Here is a 23,278-nt window from a genome sequence, read left to right as displayed (position 1 = left end):
GAACGCAAAAGCATTGGTATACGTTTTTCCTGCCATCTCATATATTTTTCCTTCCCCATGTCCATTTAGTGGCTCCGTAATATTACAATCTATTCGTCATAAAAAAATGATCATATGGCTTATGATGATGTAAAATCTTTTCAGCATTCGTTTTTTTTATTTTATTTTTAAAGTTTTAGTCATTTTTTTGTGTCTGTACATTTTTAAAACATTTCTATTTATTTTCAATATTTTATATTCATTTAATAATCTATTTCTAGTTTCACTTTTTGTTTCAAAAGAAAAAAAATCACACAACAACAGAGTGAATAAATGATGAAAGAATTGTATGTGAAATTGCAATTCGCATTTCTTAGTAAATGTACATGGGACTATAATCGGTCACGTCTGGCTACTAGGTGCATGGCTTTATCCACAGTGAATTCCCATCGGTCTAAAATCACATGCATACATGCATTTTATATACATCAACTTTCAACTTTTCCGATTGGCCAATATTTTATTGCTTTATGTAATGTTTTACTTTTAGTAAGAAACATACAATTAAGTTGTGCTTTGTTAGGATTAAATGTGTTTGTCTCCTGTATACAGTAAATCACATCACGTTCCACTCCCGCTTTATATCATCCAGGAGCTCGTTCCTCCCACCAGCCCCTCAGGCCATCCCGCTTCCAGCGTGTCAGACAGAGAACACACACGTGCTTCAGTTTCATCTGCTCGATTTCACATATGGGATTCTCCTTGGCGACCTGAAATCACACTGACAGTATAAAGTCGAGTGTTTGAGAGGACTGTGTGTTTCAGCAGGTTTGGACTGAGAGAGTTTTCAGGCTTTGTGTGCCCTTCCCCTCAGCGCTCTGATGGAGGAGATGAGCCGAAGCACACGCGTGTCATGGTGCGAAGTGATTTCGAAGGAAAGCAGCTCTGCTACATGCACACGTGCACGTGTTCTCCTCTCGAGCTTGTCTTTGCTGCTCTGTTTTGCAGAGAGCCAGCCAGAAGTTTTATTTAGAGACCGTCAGATCTGTCAGGCGATGTGAAGCCGATTGGTCCCAGTGGGCCTGTAGGACTGGGAGTTTCCATCTCACTCGGTCAAGAAGATGAGCTGGGTTGCAGGGAACATCTGCTGTGTTGCATCATGTTGGCTTTTGTTTGTTGCAGGCTTCCTGAACTTTCTTTAACCTTTTCAGTTTAAGGGTGCTCCGTTCGATCGCTATCGGTCGATAATTGCTATATAGTTTGATCAGTGGTTTCTATAAAGGCCGATCCGATGACTCCAAAGACAAATTTTCTATGCTAAGCTAAAATTGCGTCACTATTCACTGGTCTGTTCTACCAGGTTTCAGAAAAAGACAATTCATTTGCAACGTCATTGCAACGACAGCAAGAAACTAGTGCTGTGATATTTTAGTGCATTTATTTCCTTCACAGGTGTGCACTTTCTTTCCTCCCTAAAAATTAGAGTTAACTTAATCAAAACCAGGTCGTAAACTGCAGTCTAAAGTTACTAAACTGCATGACGTGCTCAATATAAAAAGAGTTATTAAAACTGTATTTAGCCATGAAAGAGATACTGTTGTGTGTCGCTCCGAGACGGAGTGGAACGCGGACAAACAAGGTGAACTTTGGGCTTCGGGTTCACAGCTAAAAGGTCAAATACACACAGAAATATGTCAAAATACCCGGCTTGAATGGGCCTTATTTTTATCATGTGGTATACATTATTTCGGTCATTGCCGATACTGGGGTGCGTTTTCTGTACAATGATGCAACCCGCTGCTTCACTACCATAGTACGATGCATCGTTGAGAAATCAACTAGCTAGTCACGACTGTTTCCCGAAACTGTATTGTCGCAAAGTGGTCGTTCAACCATGTTGGTTTATGACGTCACACACGTGTTGGAGTAATAACTTCTTTTAATTAATCTGTTTGAGATTGAATTAACACTATGGGCCCTATCTTGCACCCAGCGCAATTGACTTTGCACACCGACGCATGTATCATTCCTATTTTGCACCCGACGCACAGCGGACTTTTCCCTCCACAGATGCATGTCGGTAAATTAGGGAATGAACTTGCGCTCCCGGGGGCGGTTCAGGGAAAAGAGGAGGCGTGTTACGGCACAAACGTTCCCTGGTGCTATTTTGCAGTTCCAGAAAACAATTCCGCCACTGACCAGGAAAAACCTAGTCTAAAGTCAGTGGCGTGTTCAGATGCTATTTTAAGGGCGCATGCCTGGCCGTAATGTAGTGTGTGCACAACGCGCATACACTTCTCTCATCTACACAGACGCAGCAGTTCACATTTTTGCAAATCATACATTATTACAAGGAAAAATATTCCACACGAGGGAAATCATTGTGGTGTCCATGAAGATGTGAAAAAATAGGCATAAATCTAGCTTACACATTTACCCAAATTATCATACGTCTGTTTAACCGAAGCTAATTTGGGTGAGTTTCTCCCGTCCCCAATGTCACTTCTCTGTGTTTTACGGCCCTGACAAGAACGTCGGTCTCCTCGGCTGTGAACCGCTCCTGGCAAATCCGCCGTTATAATAGCAATCCGCCATAGAACAAGAGCGCCTGCTCTTAAAGGGAATGTGAGATGACGCTCTGATTGGTTTATTTCACGTTACACCCAAACCACACCTATGAGTAATGTAGCGTCTTCAGACCAACACATTTTAGATTTGCGTCAGGCGCAAGAGTCATTTATCCCGCCAGTATAATAGCAACAGCGAGATCCGCCTACAAAGTTACTTGCGTTTTGCGTTTGATACTTGCGTTTCAGATCATTAAAATAGGGCCCTTTATGTTTTGCTATAAATTACAGACATGACTGAGGACATCTGAGGACTATTTCTTATTTTTCTCAGTTATTTTGCTTTATTTCCAGATTCAATCATAGACTCGTTCTTACGTAGTAGAGCACGTTCGCACATGCGCACTCTTCAAAAACAAACAAACTATCTCTTGACAAACTAAAAGATGTAAATGACATTTGTATGTATTCTAAATAAAAGACGCAGGTTGTACTGAATATCAGCTTGCTTATTTGGCTCAAGATAAGGATTTGTTAAGTCCACATGTCATGCAAACTAGAAACTATTCTTCTAACCACAGGTCGAGATCTGTCGTTCCAAACACACAACTTTGCGATGCTGTTTGCGAATGTTCGTTGGAACGATGGTTTCGGGAAACACCGACTCATTGAACTGCTGATAACGACGGAATTTGCAAACATAGTTGGCTAACGATGCTTTTGGGAAACGCACCCCTGGTCGATACTGCTCCCAAAAATCCTGATCGGAGCCTGGTTCCAGTTGCCAGTTATCCCATTTCGTCATATCCCACCACGTGCTCAATAACTGCTCTACATGCGTCATAATTAAAGTGAAGCCCATCGTCATACTTTCAAAAAATATCCATAGTGCTGTTATCAAACATAACCTCCATCTGTTGGAGTTCCTTATATTTAGAGACAGAATCCATTTTTATATCGTTGTGCATTTTCTCCTCTCTGTTCAAGTGCCCATCCACCCACTCAATGTGCATGTGTGTGTTTATTTTGTTCCCGCAGTTGAGCGATGCATGAGTGTGATGCAGTCGGGGACTCAGATGGTGAAGCTGAAGAACGGCTCCAAAGGTCTGGTCCGGCTCTTCTATCTGGACGAACACCGTTCCTGCATCCGCTGGAGACCGTCTCGCAAGAGCGAGAAAGCCAAGAGTAAGTCAAACACACACCCAGATGTTGAAAGATTTTCTTTAATATATGTAAAAGATCCACTTTCAGGCACTTCTGTCCTGATTTCTTCTGTTGTGGCAGATTTAAAGTCTCTGGTTCAGGTCTCAGAAGAATTAACTTTATTGAACAATTCAACAAAGTGAGATGCCAGCTGTTCATCTGACTTATAATGGTCAGCCTTCAGGTCTTATACCTTTTTCTTATCGCTGGGTACCCAATGAGCATCCATACAGTTATCTTTTTCTTTTTGCTCCTCCTCGAGATATCGCCACCATTAGAAACATCTTCCCCGAGGCCTTCTTTCTATTGGTGGAGAATCTCTGACCATACGCTTTTTTTAAAAAACATCTCATATTACATATACAGGTGAAGCTCGAAAAATTTTAATATCGTGCAAAAGTTCATGTATTTCAGTATTTCAACTTAAAAGGTGAAACTAATATATTATATAGACTCATTACATGCAAAGTGAGATATTTCAAGCCTTTATTTGTTATAATTTTGATGATTATGGCTTACAGCTTATGAAAATGTGAAAAATTTCTGAGATTTTGAATTTGGGGTTTTAATAAATTGTAAGCCAAAATCATCAAAATGATATCAAATAAACTCATGAAATATCTCACTTTGCATGTAATGAGTCTATATAATATATTAGTTTCACCTTTTAAGTTGAATTAGTGAAATAATTGCACAATATTCAAATTTTTCGAGTTTCACCTGTACTTTTTTGAAACTTCTCATATTACATTTTTTTCAGCACCTTCTCGTGCCGTTCACCATGTCCACCTTCTCGTAAGATATACTGTATGTACTGAGCTTTTGTGTACTTTTTTATCCTTACAAACCCTGTGACCTAGTTTTCTGCTTGGCATTACAGCACATAGACTTTTGCATGAGACAGATGAAATTCCCCAACACTTCGAGGCGAGGGTTTATGGGCGGGTAAATGTAGGTTTTTTTTCAGATCTTTCAATCTAATGGACGAAATAAGTTAATGTAATTTACATATGAACTCGAAAGGAGACGACGGAAAAACATCAGCTTTCGTTTCTGCTCTGACAGACCAGCCGAACGCTGTGAGTGTGTGTTAGATATCAGAAATGCTGAGAGAACATTGTGCTTGGTACGTTTTTCATCTTCAAACCAAACTTGGGTCTCCAGTCGAGAACGTTTAAATCCTGTCTGGCTAGAGCTCTTCCCAAAATGTTTACACATTAGGTCAGTAGACGTGTGTGAACTGTTTGAACACATTCAACCACATGAGTGTTTACACTACGAAAGCAATCCGGTCAAATGTGTTTTTGACTACCTCTGGAAGTGGTTGAAGTGCTTAATACGTTTTGGACCCCATTCAAACCTGTATTCAGCATCGTCCACTTGTGATCGGATTGATGAAAACACTTCTTAATATCAGGTGTAAACAGGTCCTCTGAACACTGACTGGAGCTTCTAGGCCGCTGCAGTGATGCAATGACTTTACTAATTGGTGATTGGCTCTTTTATTTAAAAGGCGGGACTTATTCAACCAGATTTTGCATTGCACTTTTTCCCATTCACAGTAATATGAGTGCAGTGGTGTTGTATATCTATTTAAAGTCTTTGGTTTTACCAACTCCCAAAAGTACAGGTAGCTTTTTTTCATTTTGTGAATTCACATACATTGGACAAATCAATTGAATAAACAGTGAATTAAGTTTAGTTTACTAAAATCAAAAATTGTTGTGTACAATGCAAACACATTTACTGAATACATAAAAAAAAAGTCATGTGTCTTTGCCTCAAAAAATCGGAAGCTTTAATTTTCTATTTTGCACCATTTTCCCACAGAACTAATAATTTTCTTCTCTTGAACGGCTCCTGAAACTCTGCTTCATTTGCACTCTGCTTTTTTGTGATATTCCAATTTTTTTACATTAAAATCCCTATTTGGATGGAAACATCTAGTGACAAACCAGAGTCAGACACAATCTGCTTTTCAATGTTCCACATCTGTGCTTTACTGATCTCTCTCTCTCTCTTTCTGTCACTTTCTTAATGTCTCTTTCTTGTTTGTTGCTCTCCCCTTCTCTTTCCCTCGCTCTCTTTTAGTCTCGGTGTATTACTCGCTCCTTTCTGCTTCCCCATCAAAGCGGCCGTGTAGATTTTGATATGTTGAGTGTCTCTCCTCGCTTACATAATGGCTGTGTATGAATCACAGGCCAGGGGCTTCCAGAAACACACCGCTCTCTCACAATCTGTGTCACTTGTTTGGGTGAAGTGAATCCCGCATAAGCGCTCCTTTTTCCCTGGGTGAGTGCTCTGTTACTGTGCTGGAAATAAATCCTGTTCACTCCTGTTCTCCATATTCACTTCAGGCTTTTGTTGAGCGGAGCTGATCTGACCTAGCCCAGATGGGTGGATTATTACACAGTGCAGTTAAAAAAAGCTCAAGTGCTATTGTCCCCCTCCATCTCACCCTCTTTCACCCCACCTCTTCCTATTTTGCTGCTGTCATGTTTGTGAACTGCTCTCATAAGATAAGACATAATTTAAAAAAGAGAGAGATTGTGCCCAGATCATTGTCAGGTTAAGGGATCAGCGCTGGAATCAACAGCTTTGATGTGACTCATGTGTTTGATAAGATTATTATCATAACAGGAAGTTTTAAAGATGTGTGTTATTGGATTGAGTTGTTCATTCAGAAAGAAAATAAAAAGGTTTTATATTCTCCTTGTGTCATTCCAAAACCGTACGCTGCCCCCCCCCCCACCCAGTGAAACACAAAAGGAAAGATTAATCTCTACGCAGCTTCTGCCATATAATGAACACAAAACACACTATAAAAGCATCAAAAATGTGATCCAAATGTTCTATTCTATGTCGTATTCTATTCCATACTGAAATTTAAAGTCCCCCTGTAGTCAATAATTGTATCCCTTAAAAATTTGTAATAGTTTTTTCCTTGAAAATTTGTCATGCCTTAAAATATCTTGAATGTAACTCGACACCCTTGCCTCGTTTAGTATGCGCAGTTCTATGAATATGCAAATGAGCCCCGCCTCCACTCACTCACTCAGCTCAGAGATCCACTGGTTGACGATCACACGTTGATCTGATTGGTTACAAGGTAGTTTGTGACGTCAGAAACACCAGCGATTTCAAAGCGTGTTTTTGAGACTGTCTTTGGTTCACTGCAGTTTTAAGAAGAAAATACTCAGCAATTCTGTCGACTTATGAATTTGTACACGGTTTGTCTTAAAGCGTATTAAAAACACCACATAGACATATAAACAGCATTAAAATCTGGATTATCACCACAGGGGGACTTTAAAGGGATATTTCATCTTAAAATGAAAATTCTGTCATCATTTACTCAACCTGATGTTGGTCCAAAATCTTCTGGAGCATAAAAGAACATATTGTAAGGATTTTTTCCGTGTTTTTTTTTTTTTTTTTTTTTGTCCTTGCAATAGGTTTGGTTACAGAGGTTCTTTAAAATATCTTCTTTTGTGTTTTGCAGAAGAAAGAAATTCATACAGGTTTGGAACAACATGAGAGCAAGTAACACAGTTCGCACAAAGTGCTTAAAGCGTTTGAAGTACTTGAATTTGTCTTTGTCAACTTTAAAGGGTTAGTTCACCCAAAAATGAAAATTCTGTCAGTAATTACTCACCCTCATGTTGTGCCTACGTGTGACGTACAACACAGATGCGCTGTACTGTTACACTACGTGAAAAGACTCGAGGCCCAGAGAGAAGGAAATGCAAAGTGGAATAAAGTCGTTATTTTTGTTTGTTTTTTTGCGCACAAAAAGTATTCTCGTCGCTTTATAAACTTAAGATTGAGCCACTGTAGTCACTTGGACTATTTTAACAATGTCTTTAATACATTTTCTGGGCCAGCAAGTTATAGTGTCTTAGAAGCCTATGGAGGAGTGAGACAGCTCTCAGATTTAATAAAAAATATCTTAATTTGTGTTCCGAAGATGAACGAAGGTCTTACGGGGTTGGAACAACATGAGGGAAAGTAATTACTGACAGAATTTACATTTTTGGGTGAACTATCCCTTTAAGTCCTGGAAAACCCTTGAAAACAGCTCAGCTGTATTTATGAAAAGGCACTTGAAAAGTCCTTGAATAATTGAAATAATTATTGAAATTATTTCATTTTCACGAAATCCCTGGAGCTGTCAAAAGACTTTAGCTGACAAATAAACATGAATTTCTCGGTCCAGGTAACAAGGAGTAACCAAGTGGGTTGAAAATCGTCGAAGTTACATTTTAAAAGGATAGTTCACCCAAAAAGGTAAAATTCAGTCAGAGGATATTTTGAAGAATGTTATATGAATATTCTTCAAAATGTGTTCTGCAGAAGAAAAAAATTCATAGGGTTTGGAACAATGATGAAATGGTTCAATTTCCGTTTCTGTTCCTCACTTAAAGCTATCATAGAAGACGACTTGGAGTAAAGATACACAAGTGGCTTTATGAAACTTTTTTGGTGCTTTTGTTTGTGGTATGTGTTGTGCTTTTGGAGCCTGACAGCTGTGGTTGCTATAAACTGTCATTGCATGGCCAGAGCTGTGTGAAGTTGTTTCAAAACATAAATTTTTTGGTGTTTCACAAAAATAATAACAGCATACGACTCCGAAGTGACATGAGGGTGTGTAAAAGAGACAGAATTTTCAGGCTTGGTGAAATATCTCTTTGAAAAGGCATTGCTGAAAGATTCAGAGGCTGGTGTGTGTCTGGATGTTTGATAAGACTGAAGTGGCTAGGAAGCACACAGTGCTTGTCAAGAGTTTCATGCAATGCCTGCTATAGATTGTGTGATTTCGAAATCCTATAAGATCATTACAAATCACACTGTACGACATGGATCTAATAAACTTTGATCAATACGCCATTTCATGTTGCATTTTTATTGGCTAGTCAGTAGACGAGGTCGTAGCAGCAAACACACTGTGAGATGATCATGCTGAATCTCCAACACTAAAGCCTGTGTTCCCTTATGAGGAATCAAAGAAAGAGTGATGGATAAGCAACAGAAAGTAAAAGGCACAGTGAGGAAATAGAGCTGAAATCTAATTCCACAGTGTTATGGTCTAATGCTTTAGAAGTGAAAAGAGCCTCTAACGTAAGAAAGGGGCAGTGGGGGTGATAACTTCTGCAAATAATTGTTGATTCGGTTACAGAATCAGATAAGTTTCATTAACAGCTTCTATTCATTTCAGTTTCTATTAATTTATTTTTAAATGGAAGTGTTCACCCAAGCATATATTTAATTGTAGTTGATTAATGTGGGTTAAATCGCTGCTGGCAAGGCTTTTGCTAATGAATGTATCTCTGCGTTTTGGTCATCCATCGCTACTGGGTCATTCTTTCAGGGTTTCTCTTTTCTCTCTCCCCAGTCACCATCGACTCACTCTACAAGGTCACAGAAGGTCGACAGTCTGACATCTTCCATCGCCATGCGGAAGGGAGCTTTGATCCGAGCTGTTGTTTCACTATTTACCACGGAAATCACATGGAATCTCTGGACTTGGTGACCTCAAACTCAGAGGAGGCGAGGACATGGGTGACCGGACTCAGATATCTGATGGCCGGCATCAGTGATGAAGATTCACTAGCCAAGAGACAACGCACACATGATCAATATCCTTTACTGCAAGATGGATGGATGGATGGATGGATGGATGGATGGATGGATGGATGGATGGATGGATGGATGGATGGATGGATGGATGGATTTATTACAGTAATAGTCATAATTTACTCATCTACATTTAGTATTTTCTTCTGTGGACCACAAAAGTAGATGTTTTGAGAAATGTTCCGGCTGCTCTTTATCATACAACAACTGCATATTTGCAATTATACATACAGTATATATATATATATATATATATATATATGCATGCATTTTTTAATTAGTAGTAGTATTATTAAATTTCACTGTTTTTCATACAAAGCTGTTGTATGGACTTACAAGACTTGAAATGGAGTGGCATTTATGTTGATTTTTTTTTCACTGCCTTTGTTTTATGTAAAAGAGCAGCATTGACATTCAGAATTTAATAACAGAACTTAATTTTCATTTTTGGCTAAACTAATCTTTTAATGGATGGATTGATGAGAATACATTATTAGATGAATAGATGAAGGCAGAAAGGATTTGTGATCGATTTTGACTGATTGATTTAGACTGATTTACAAAAGAGAGAGAAATGCAAGGAGAGAGAGAGAGAGAGAGTGAGCGAGAGCTGTTTGACTCAGTCCGTTCAGTCTTCCTCTGCGGGGAGTTCTCACAGAAGCACAGACTCGCATTAAAGAACCGGCCTCAGAGGAAGAGGAGATAAAAAGCCAGAGCTGCTCATCCTCTCCTCCCTTATGTTTATCTCTGTTATTCTCATTAAAGAGGCGTGAGTCATCAGGAGGCGGTCATTATAATCTGCCATAACTGTAGACACACAGCGTATGGCCGCTGGTAATTTCACTTAGATGGCAGTTCAACTGTGACCCATTTTACTGTTGTTCATGAAGAGACAGTTTCCAGTGCCCTCAGAATTAAAAACACAACCCTTGAGGAACCAGACGAGCAGCCTAAAGTATTTTAAAGAGTCTTCAAAATTAGGATGGAGGAAGACTTGACAGACTTTAAGGTCGCAAACACAGTTCCCATTTACCACTGTTCTGCATATTTCAATTTTAATGTGAATTTATGCAATCTGGAAGGGCGAAAGATTTCCCTATGCAGATTTTGTACCAGGTTTAAGTTGGTCACGCAGATTTACCACATTGACCAACAGAAAGCTACCCTGGAAATCCAGAGTTCTCGCCAGAGCACAAGTTGAATTTGCTCAGCGAGTTACTCTGGCGTCGAGTAATGATGCTCATTAAATATGCCCTTGTATCCGAGATACACCAATCACATCGGGTTATCTGATATAGGCGGGCCAGAGGCGAGATGACGACAGCGCTGTGACGTCGAAGTCATTAGTAAACATTGCAAGATGGCTATGGATGAACACCAGTTGTTTGAAACGGCTTTGGCCGCTACAATGAACGAGTTAGACTTGGCTTTTTATCTAAAAGAGGAACGGAAGACGCCACTCGAATCCTTCCTTTGCAAGAAGGATGTTTTTGCTGTTCTGCCGACCGGATACGGCAAGAGTCTAATCTCCCAGTTAGCTCCGCTGGTAGCTTTGCGTGCAACCAATTGCGTGCAGTGAGATTTTCAAATGCGTGCTTGGTGCCGCCCTTCGAGCTGGCCGAGTTTCATTAGTCGATGCCAGACCATTAATCTTTCACATTTAGGTCTGGATTTCCAGGCTAACAGAAAGATATACTATATACAAAAGACAATGGACCTTTTTTTGCCCACAAATTTTTGGTAATTTGTTCCACCTTAAAGGGGACCTATTATGTCCCTTTTCACAAAATGTAATGTAAGTCTCTGGTGTCCCCAAAATGTGTCTGTGAAGTTTCAGCTAAAAAAACTTCACAGATAATTTGTTATAGCTTGTCAAATTTGCCCCTATTTGGGTGTGAGCAAAAACACACAGTTTTTGTGTGTGCCCCTTAAAAATGCAAATGAGCTGCTGCTCCCCTCCCCCTTTCCAGAAGTGGGCGGAGCCTTTACAGCTCATGCTTCGGATACTCCGGCAACAACAAAACTAGAGAATCTCACCTGGCCAAAATGTCAGAAATGGTCAGTAGTTGTGTTTAGCCTTATATGCTCGAATCGTAGTCGGACACTGATGGAGAGACTCAAATTTTTAGAATCCAACTGGACGTTTCTGAATGGTTAGTTGATAAATTTATGTTAGATGTTAATCTAAAAATCTTTCAGAAATAACTTTTGTGCAAATCCAGCACTGAACTGACCCTCGTTTGTGAAGCAGATCATGGACGGGGCTTCTTATGGAAGAGTTGGGGGAAATCTGGAACGAGAGACTGTTATGATTTATGGGGATTATAAAAAAATGAGTGGGTGGATTTTTTACCATTATAATCTGGTTGTTTACACACACTGTGGACACACATCTGTATTCAAACACCATGTAAAAGTGAATTTTGCATAAAAGGTCCCCTTTAAGAATGTAGGGTTGGGGATTGATACGCAGATTCCAGTTCACAGATCCTCAACTTTAACTTGCATTTCTTTAGTAACTTAATTGATTCATCGACCGCTCTGACTGATTCAGTGTGTTGATTCATCATTAACTGAGTGAATCATGGCTTTTTGAATGATTCTTTTAAAGAACAGACTTGAAAAAAGTCATTTGTTTATGAATTGGACTACACTGGTTGCTCTGTATGCTTTGCTTTTATACAAAGGACCAGTTTAGAAGACTCATTTGTTTGTGAATTGTGATGATCTTGAAATGGTAAGAACAAATATCAAGACTGTTCAAATGCAGACTGGAATTAATCACAAAATCAATGTTTTTAGTGTGTCCTACAAAACAGACATATAAATTTACCCACGCTGTACAAGACATGTTTAATAGATCAAAGAGCACAGATTAACAATAAATGACACATAATATAAAATAGATCTTCTGCTTCGTGCAGCTCAGGTTAAAAGTTAATGTTCCTCTGATTAGCCCTGAATCGACCGCTATATTTGGATGACTTTCAAAGTCTGCAGACCCTTCCAAGTAGCCTCGGTTTTCCTTTCAGTCACAGAAGCGCTGCCCCTTTCCTTTCTGTAATTACATCCATCACAGGCTCACTGCCAAATGCCATACTTCATTAAACCAGACATCTCTTCTTCCACGGTATAGATGATGTATTTCCTGACAGCTTCTCTCTACTGATCACCTGTGCATGTAGAAATATTCCCATACACACACATCTGCAAATATCATAGCAAATTTCACATACAGTATTACATACAGTCTGATTCACACATGCATATCATGCATTCGCCCACTAAGTGTATTGAGATAAAGCCCTTTATTTTTAGCATGCCATAACTAAGGGCTTATATACTTTTACAAGATCAGACCAGTTGCACTGACACATTAAAACAGTGGCCATTATTTCATGAAAAACAATGCAAATGCACACCAGCACTCACAATAAGCCTTGCGTGTGTGTCTGTATGTGATGGGATTGTCTCAGTTGTGCATTAGAGCTAATTGTGTTACAGTTCTGAGAAGAGAAAAGCAATGAGCTCATCCTCTCCGGTGTGCACAGACTGAAAAGTAGTTTAGATAATAACATTCCTAGTTAGGTTTCTTTTAAAGGGACACCCTCATCCAAAACCATACAAAACTATGATGATTTTATTCCAGTTTAAACAGTGTTGGCATCACAGTGTAACTTTTCTCTTAACCCTGCTGTAAGTGGATGAAGCAGACGTTTGAGGAGGCGGATAAGAATGGAGACGGTCTTCTGAACATTGAGGAGATCTACCAGCTTTTACACAAGATGAACGTCAACTTGCCTCGCAGGAAAGTCAAACAAATGTTCCAGGTATGCGGGAAAGTGGAAGCCTTAAAGAAATGGTCTTGGCGAGTATTGACGTAAACACAGTTATGTTTTAAGTGAATGTAAACAGTTGAGAAAGAAAATGCATGTGTAACAGTATAATAGATCCATGCGTCAGGTCTTAAAGTGACAGCAGCCTAATAAACCTGCTGCCAAATTTACATTTATGCATTTGGCAGATGCTTTTATCCAAAGCGACTTACAGTGCATTTCAAGGAACACATTTACATTCTTATCAGTTCTTGCTTTCTCTGGGAATCAAACCCATGACCTTGGCGTTACAAGCACCAAAGCTCTACTGTTTGATATTGATATTATTATGAGATAATATTAAAAATATCTGTATGACAGTTTTTCCCCATGGTATCAGATGTCAAAATTGTGGCTTGTTAAAATACTGAGTGGCTAGTAACTTTGGAAAACCACTAGCCACAGTGGCTGGAGAGCAAAAAAGTGAATGTCAAGCCCTACACACACTTATTATTGTGCTTCAGAGGACAGTGATTCATGCACTGGTATATTGTATGGATTACTATCAAGTACTTTGTTGAGCTTCAACATTTGGCCTATTCACTTGCATTGCATGGACTCACAGAGGTGAACATCCTTACACTTCATGTAAATTGAATCTAATTTGTTAATAAATCAATCAAAGTTTCCATTGTTTAATAGAAAGTTTAATTAAATCCGGCTCACGCTGTTCTCTCAAGGCAGGGTGCAAATTGTAATTTTAAGAACAACATTGTTTTCTATTCAGAAGAGCTGTGCGAACTCCATTGTGTGCTTTATATCACCTTATGATTAATGTGCCTTAAAAATTGTTTCTCCATTTTTACTTGTGACTGCTTAAGTTCTTAAAGACAATTTGAGTTTGAAATACTTTAGACAGGGAGAACTGGACAGAAAAGGAGGATAATATACATGACTGAATGAAAAACTTCTCACTTAAACTTAGAATTTTGTTGAATAAGGTCAATTGACGAACAGGCATGATAGTAAGACACCGTTTTATTGGATATATTTCAATATAATCTTCCTTTTATGCATAATGATTGTTGTAGTAGTAGTAATAGTATAGACATTTAAGGATATTTTCTTGTTAAAAGTCATGCAGCTTTGCTCTTTCTGTGTGTGTGTTCACAGGAGGCGGACACTGATGACCAGCAGGGCTCACTGACGTTTGAGGAGTTCTCCGTCTTCTATAAGATGATGTCCTTAAGGCGAGACCTCTTCTTGCTGCTCATGAGCTTCAGTGAGAAGAAAGATCATCTGACCACAGAGGAACTCGGCAACTTTCTGCGTGTGGAGCAAAAGGTCAATGTAACATCTCTTCCTGAGCAAAACAGACCTTTCACACATGATATGTTGTCTCTCCATTTGCCATATTTACAGTATGTGTCATTCTCATCAAAAAGTGAAGCTTGGAGTCAATCATTTTATCCCTTAAAACTCATATTTGATAATCAATATGACTTTCTTAATGCCTTAAAATAGCTTGAACTTTAGCTTCATTTAGTATACACAGACTCATGAATATGCAAATTAGTCTCCGCCTCCACTTAAACATGCTTTGAACATCATAGAAAGTCAGTGGAGAAAAGCCCCGCCCCCTCGTCGATGGGATTGGTTTCTTGCTTGTGATGGTAGGAAGTCACATTTTTGACACACTGCAGTTTTAATACTCAGCAATGGTGTTGACTTATGAATTTGCTCATGGTTTGTCTTAAAAGCATATTAAAAACACCACATAGACATATAAACAACATATAAACTTGATGTTCACCACATGGAGACTTGAAGGGCTGATACACACATGTTCCAATGACCATGACTGTTCTAGGGGTTTTCACGCTTTTATAAGCATATATATTTATTTCAGAAGCTCTCTACATCAGCCTTGCATAGTTTTTTAATGTAAATCCCATAAACATCATCCTGACTGATGGACCATAACCGCCTCAGATGTCTCACCCGGTCAGGCTCTGAACTACTTTCTTTTCCTCCTTTCTTCAAGCTTTTGCATCTTACTACTGTATGTAATATTATAATAGTATTTCACATTATTACTGTTGTTACTGTATTTTTTATCAATAAATGCAGCCTTGGTGATCAGAACAAATTAAATTAAAAAATAAACGGTAACACTTTATTTTACAGTGTCCTTGTTACATATGTTACATGTACTTACCATAGTAATAACAGTAAATTATGCATAATTACATGCAACTAACCCTCAACCAAACCCTAACCCTATAGTAAGTACATGTACTTAATATTACTCAGTACTTAAATATATAATTACACTGTAACAATGACACCTTAAAATAAAGTGCAACCAAATAAACCAAAGCAAAACTGTATCATTCCACATATTGCTTCAGATTGATAATTCAGAAATAATTTCACTTCTATTGTCTCTGACCAATTTGTTATTTTTATTCTATTTTAGTTGCAATTTGTAATTATCATGTATATAGTAATTTAGAGCATTTTACTGTGCTTCATGCATTTCTGCCTGAGCTCTTGGGCATTCTTTAAGATTCAGAAAGTGAAAGCCTCTGTCTCTCTATCAGCCATTATAATGTGTTTCCAGCTGAGGTTATGAACAGCCTCTCTCTGCCCCTGCTCCCTCTCTCTGCCCACGCACGGACCCGAAGCCCCGGGGAACTTGAGAAAAGAGGGAAAGGGTGCAGACAAAACAGAAGGATGAAGCCATTTAGTGAAAGAATGGCAGTTCGGGGGGGGGGGGGGGGGGTTGTGATCTTCCTTTAAGAGGAGGTGACCCTCAGAGAGCAGATGATTGACATGTTCATGGATCCTCTCTGGAAGAGGGACATGAGGTTGACCCTCTCTTTTGATTTCTTCACAGATGTCTAATGTGACTCCTGAACACTGTCTGGACATAATCAATAAGTTTGAAGTCTCCGAGGAGAACAAGCAGAATGAAGTTCTTGGAATCGAAGGTGAGAATTATGTCTTTATGGTCTCTACTTTTCTTTCTTCCTATTGCCCTATGTTTATCGCAGAGTACCTGACAGAATGACAGAAAAGCTAGAGTCTAAGTATTCTTGATCATGTGTATATTAATTATTTTTTACTTAATTACATAGAAACTAGGGCTGTCCTCGACTGCAAGTTGACTGTTAGCCGTTCATTTAAGCCATTAGTCGATTAGTCTGGAGACAAATGCTAAACCATAACAATAAGCATTTAAATATATAAATGAAGTGCCATCAGAGAAGCGCTAAACACATGCGGTCACTGATTTCGGCCCAAAACTGTGTGAAAATGTGTGTGTGTGTCGTGCAACTTCAGCTTTATGTTCTGGGTCTGTGAGTTCTGTCTGAACACTGGCCACGCTCTCTTCCCTTAAGCTCAATAGCACACACACACACACGCACACACACACACACACACACACACACACACACACACACACAGGCTCAGTTCAGATTGACTTCCTGCTAGAGTAAAGCTGATGGAACTGATGACCTGCTGCTGTGTGACCCTTTAATAGTCCGCTAGACATCTGTGTAAAAGAGAAAACACTATCTGTCTATCTCTGTCTATCTCTAATATCTATCTATCTATCTATCTATCTATCTGTCTGTCCATCCGTCCGTCCGTCCATCCATCCATCCATCCATCCATCCATCCATCCATCCATCCATCCATCCATCCATCCATCCATCTATCTATCTATCTATCTAATCTATCTCTCTATCTATCTACAGTATCTATCATAACATTTGCACTTTTTTATGTAAAAACTGCATTCAAGCTTTTACTGTAAAAAATGAATGAATTGATCCTTCAATTGTTGCACTCCTGCAATTTTGTCATATCCTTTTTTTGTCTGAGTATGTTATCTCATATTATTTTACATGATGTCCCCATATTTTAGCGGTCCCCATAAATGTTGCTTGTATTTTTCTTTTGGATTTGTTTATGTCAGCTCAAAGATTATATATGACATACAGCCGTTCCTGTATCCACCATCCAGGGTTCACCAACTACATGCGGAGCCCAGTGTGTGATGTGTTCAACCCTCAGCACAACGAGATCAATCAAGACATGGACCAGCCTCTGTGTAACTATTTCATCGCCTCGTCCCACAACACCTATCTGACTGGAGACCAGTTGCTGTCCCACTCCAAGACGGACATGTATGCGTGGGTCCTGCAGGCCGGCTGCCGCTGTGTGGAGGGTGAGAGGAACCTGAGGACATCAATGTGTCCGTGGTTGTAAAAAAAAACACGTATTGTTTTTTTGAGCCCTGTTTGTGACTCTGCTTTGTGTTACAGTGGACTGTTGGGACGGCCCAGACGGGGAGCCTATGGTTCAACACGGTTACACTTTGACCTCCAAGATCACCTTTAAATCTGTCATTGAGACCATCAACAGATATGCCTTTGTAAACAATGAGTGCGTATTTCCAGTGTTCCTTCTGTCCTCTATGATCAGTCATTACTTGATGTCAGGAAATCATTTTCCTCACTGCTTTAAAAGCATCACTTGTGGACACATTACAGATATTTATATCCTATTTAAAACAACCATATGTTCTTTATGCTTAAAGAAAGGAACAATTATTTGATGCATCACATGAGATACATATCAGTGTCCTGTCAAAACTGTTTTATTTTACAAAAGGGTAAAATGTTGGTCATCATGGGCATCGCATGCCCAATACCAGTCCCTTTATTTTGGTAATCCCCATTAATGTTTGAAAAATGAATTATGGTTCGCAAAAACACCTGTAAAATGAGAATGATTGTTGTTAAACTCCAAAAAGTCACTATTAAGTTTTATAAAGAAAATAAAATGTATTATTTATTTAGTAATGATTTAATTTTATTTAAAAGATTAATATATTTATGTTTCCCTGAATGAAACATGCAACTTGGTCACATAATGCATATTGTCTCACATAATATTTTTATATTTAGTATATAATATGCTGTAAGCAGTGTGTTAGTATTCCATAAAAATAGTATAAATGAAATAAAACATTTACACAAAATAATATATATAATAGGAATTGCTGAGTGCCACCTCAAAAATGTATTAATATTTCAGTGATCAGCTTCACAAGGGAATTTTATTTGTTTTAGACCATTTTCAGTTTTCAAATGTGATAGACTGTTATCTCCAAAACAGTTCAGATTTGGCCCAGACCTTGTGTTTGCTTCTCTTCATCTCACGATTATCAGATACTGCACCCAGTGAGTTGCATGACATAAACATTATATTTAATTTGTTGTGGAAAATTGTTTTGTTTTTCACCATGAGGATAGGTACAGTAATAATAGAAGAGGGCTTTTTGCTCCTCTGCCTGGATGCTCCTAGAAAACTACCTTTCTGTCTCTTTAATGGTGTTTTATCATTAAACAGCCACCTGTTTCAGCTAATGACTCACCATAATGGAGCAAATGAGCATTTAGCACATGCATATCGCATGCAAATTACACTCACCGTATCCCATGATCCCTGTTGAGACAGTATTGATATCACTTTAGCCCCACAGCGCATCTTTTTAATCTTTCCATTTCAATCTTTCTGATTCTCTTGTTTTTTCATGCATGTGTATGTGTGTATGTGAGTGTGAGGCTTTTTAAACCCAGAGGGTTTCCCTGATTCCCAGACAGACCTGACATTCAGGTCTAGCTTGTCAGAATCTAATCCAGCGATTTTCAAAGAGCACAGAATCATTTTTATATTTTTGCTCTGTAAAATGTGTTTTCTCACAGGCTCTTGGAGAGATCTAGATGGAGAAATGTGAATAGAATATGCAATGTCGAGATCTTAGATTATGAGTGAGAATGGTATGGAAGCTTGTTTCCGCCAATGAATAAAAAATATAAAAGGTAATTGCGACTTTTTATCTCACAATTCTGACTTTTTATCTCAGAACTGCGTGAGATAAACTTGCATTTTTTTCAGAATAGCTTGTTTATATCTCACATTTCTGAGTTTATATCACGCAATTGCAACATTATATAACGCAATTCTGACTTTATATTTCAGAATTCTGAGAAATAAAGTCAGAATTGCGAGATGCAAACTCTCAATTGTGAGATAAAAAGTCGCAATTATATTTTAAAAGGTTTTATTCTGTGGCGGAAACTTGCCTCAATAGTGACCAAAGTGTGAATTTCTTTTTGAGTGTGCAGATCATAACTGAAGTAAACCAAACAGGAAGACGGCAAGGGAAAGAAAGTAGAAAGAGAGACCGACAGGAAAAAGGAAATAGTGAGAAGTTAAGAGAGAAAGATGACAGTGAAGATGAGGCAAGATGAAAGAAACACAGATAAAAGGTTAATGTCAGAGGAAGGCACAAGGCAAGGAGCATCTGCTGACTGTTGTTTCTGTTCCCTGGTTCATGATTACTGTCACCCGCATCCGTTCTCTCTTCTGTCTCCTGCTGCGTCAGGTTCCCCGTGATCCTGTCCATAGAGAATCACTGCAGCATTCAGCAGCAGAAGAAGATCGCTCAGCACCTAAAGGAGATCTTCGGAGACAAGCTGGACGTGGGGGAGGCCCTGAACAAAGACCCCAAGCAGATCCCCAGCCCGAACAGCCTGAAAGGAAAGATACTCTTAAAGGTATGATGGTGTGAACCAAAGGCACCCTCCTGAATTTCCACACTGGATAAGGCTAGTTTTGTTTTGATGCTGGTCTAACTGATGAGCCAGTATAGGCATGTTGTCAAAAATGAACTTAAAGGGACAGTTTACCCTAAAATGAAAATTAAGTCATAATTTACCCACCCTGGTGTTGTTCTAATGCCATGTGCGTTTCGTATTCATTTTTGGGTGAACTGTCCCTTTAAGTAAATTTTTACTTGGTCCATTTTCTTTTATGGACCACAAAATGAGAATTCTTAAAAAAAAATTTATCTCACGCTCGTCCATATAATGATGGTGAATAGCGACCATCAAGCTTTTTAAAAAAAGATGCTAAAGTATCACAGAATGATCCCTTGCGACACGTGTTGTATATTCGTATACTGTTTATGATAGGGTTTGGTGAAAAACAAACTGAAATTGAATGATCCTGACTTTGTCTGTGATCTTCTCACGACTCATGAGACTCTATTAGTACCGCAGTTCACTCCGACACACACAGAAAAAACACACAAGTTGTGAGAAATCAAGATTAACAAAAAAGAGACATGTGATGCAACCCATACTTTCTTCTCTGAGGTGAATATATGCGTTGTGTTCATCATATCAAGAAGTTATCGTGTTCACATCTGTCAGCTGTCAATCTGACTGTCTTCAGAGAAACAGCGTTCCGCTCCGGAGATATTCAACTCAGTTGTTAATGTTAAAGTTGTTAAACATGGGCATTTTCAAACTTGTCGCATCAAGACAAGTTATGACATTAGTAACATTAAACGGCATCGGTTCTTGAGTTTCTGTGAAGTTTGAATATGCACATGAATAAAGACTTACACTTCAGTCTTTTCCTCACACAAAGCTATTATGTAGCTTCAGAAGTAGTAGTAAATGTTAACAGAATTCATTTGGGCTAAACTATTTCTTTAAGGCTGTAATGGGATGACAGGTGGTCAGTCAGATGAGAAGAGAGTATTGCTTTGTAAATACGGACGTCATTGTGCCATGGAGGATCTTGGCATTAGTAAAGGAGGTCAAGACAGATGGCACTGCCAGCCTGCGACTCTACAGGACCCTTCTAGTTGAGCAAACAGTGACGGCAGACTCTCAAACCCAGCAGGGACTCTTTGTGATTGGAGCACACTTGAGTAAATCCCCGCACTCGAACACGGGTTTCTTTCGAAAACACACACACACACACACACACTTAAACATGTCACAATGTCAGCTCCCTCCGCCAGACTCTGTTCCTGCCAACTCTGTAGGTCAAAAGCATGGAATTGATTTTCCCTCCGTCTTGTCCTTCCACCGGCGACTCTTATTTCCCACTAGCCCTCACACAAATGCATTTGTGAGTAGACCGACCGACTAGGAGGAGACAAGGGTTTGTCCTTCGAGTTTTAGGCTTAATGACCCGTAAACAGGTTTCAATGCTCTGAAGTGTCTAAGGCCCTGTTTACACCTGGTGTTAAGATGCGTTTTGGTCGATCGGATCATAAGTGGACGAGGGAGACACATTCCTGTTGTTCACTTCTGGTGTTTTAATCTGTCTCTTTTGTCCACTTTTAACCCCTGATTTCTTCGAGGGGAGGGTCTATGGGCGGGTAAATGTATGGGCTTTTTCAGATCTTTCGATCTAACTGATGAAATAAGTTCACGCAATTTATATTTGAACGTGAGTGGAGACGACAGAAAACACAGACAGCATCAGCTTTAGTTTCTGCTCTGACAGACCAGCCGAACGCTGTGAGTGTGTGTTAGAAATCAGGAATGGTGAGAGAACATTGTGCTCGGTATGTTTTTCGTCTTCAAACCAAACTTGGGTCTCCAGCCAACAAAGTTTAAATCCCGTCTGGCTAAAGTGCTTCCCATAATGTTCACGCATTAGATCAGTAGACGGAGAGTAGGCGTCTTTTTTTAGGCTGTTTGAACACATTCGACCACATGAGTGTTTACACTATGAAAGCAATCCGGTAGAATGTGTTTTCAACTACCTCTGAAAGTGGTTGAAAGTTGTCAAGCTTAATACATTTTAGACCCCGTTTACACCTGTATTTTGCGTCGTCCACTTGTTATCCGATCAACCAAAAGTAATCTTAATACCTGTTGTAAAAACACTGGTTATCCTCAGGTATAGATACTGTGGGTTCCTCCCAAATGAGGGTCCTCTGTTGTCTGAATAACAAGTGAAAACAAGTTGTATGTCTTATTGGGAATGAAACAACAGGGTTATTAACACAAACCGAGAAAACATTACATTGCAGTCTTCCTAAAAAGAAAATATCCCTGTGGTTTCATACAACACTTATCTTTCGCCTGTGGCCAAGAGCCATTAGTGTGGAATCAGTTCCAGTATCAATATCTGAGGTGCTGTGTCAACACACACAGGCTGTACGGTCTGTCGATAGTTTAAACAGAGGTGAAACACTATCTAACACTCAATATTGGGTTGTTTGCTGACAAGTCAGATCTATGGAAGCATTCATTGCTCCTTTTCTCGTCTGCAGGGGAAGCGTCTTCCTCTGTACCTGTCTGCAGATGCTGAAGAGGGTGAGGTGTCTGACGACGACAGTGCTGATGAGATTGAAGATGACTTCAAGCTGAAGAATAGTATGGTAAGACTATGGGCCCTATCTTGCACCCAGTGCAATTGACTTTATACACCGACACATATGTCATTCCTATTTTGCACCCGACGCACAGCGGACTTTTCCCTCCACAGACGCAAGTCGGTAAATTAGGGAAAACAGTTCAGCGAAAAGAGGAGGCGTGTTCCAGCGCAAACGTTCCCTGGTGCTATTTTGCAGTTTCATAAAACAATTCCGCCACAGACCAGGAGAAACCTCGTCTAAAGTCAGTGGCGCGTTCATATGCTATTTTAAGGGCGCATGCTTGGCCATAATGTAGTGTGTGCACAACGCACATACACTTTGCTTCTCTCATCTACACAGACGCAGCAGTTCACATTTTTGCAAACCATTCATAATTACAAGGAAAAATATTCCACACGAGGGAAGTCATTGTGGTGTCCATGAAGATGTGACAAAATAGGCATAAATCTAGCTTACACATTTACCCAAATTATTATACGCCTGTTTAACCGAAGCTAATTTGGGTGGGTTTCTCCATCCCCATACAATGCCACTTCTCTGTGTTTGTCGGTCTCCTCGGCTGTGAACCGCTCCTGCAAATCCGCCGTTATAATAGCAATCCGCCATGGAACAAGCGCGCCTGCTCTTAAAGGGAATGTGAGATGACGCTCTGATTGGTTTATTTCACGTTACGCCCAAACCACACCTATGAATAATGAAGCTACTTCAGACCAACCCATTTTAGATTTGCGTCGGGCCCAAGAGTCATTTATCCCGTCGGTATATTAGCAACAGCGTATATGCGTATATGTTGCATATGGCTTGCAAAATCGAGAGTG

The 23,278-nt window shown here is 39.4% G+C and overlaps 1 protein-coding gene across 1 annotated transcript in view; it reads left to right on the top strand.

Moving 5' to 3' along the window:
* The window catches only part of plch1 (phospholipase C, eta 1), a 90,156-nt gene that overhangs the window by 38,412 nt on the left and 28,466 nt on the right, over positions 1-23,278 (top strand). Inside the window, exons 3-11 of the mRNA XM_081373168.1 lie at positions 3,585-3,731; positions 9,142-9,386; positions 13,085-13,213; positions 14,372-14,542; positions 16,098-16,191; positions 17,232-17,435; positions 17,533-17,653; positions 19,662-19,833; positions 22,356-22,463. Coding sequence (XP_081229294.1) covers positions 3,585-3,731; positions 9,142-9,386; positions 13,085-13,213; positions 14,372-14,542; positions 16,098-16,191; positions 17,232-17,435; positions 17,533-17,653; positions 19,662-19,833; positions 22,356-22,463 — 1,391 coding nt within the window. The remainder of the gene's footprint in view (positions 1-3,584; positions 3,732-9,141; positions 9,387-13,084; positions 13,214-14,371; positions 14,543-16,097; positions 16,192-17,231; positions 17,436-17,532; positions 17,654-19,661; positions 19,834-22,355; positions 22,464-23,278) is intronic.

Source organism: Scardinius erythrophthalmus, assembly GCF_964197995.2.
Source record: "Scardinius erythrophthalmus genome assembly, chromosome: 8".
Lineage (NCBI taxonomy): Eukaryota > Metazoa > Chordata > Actinopteri > Cypriniformes > Leuciscidae > Scardinius > Scardinius erythrophthalmus.
This window is presented reverse-complemented; position numbering and strand designations above follow the sequence as displayed.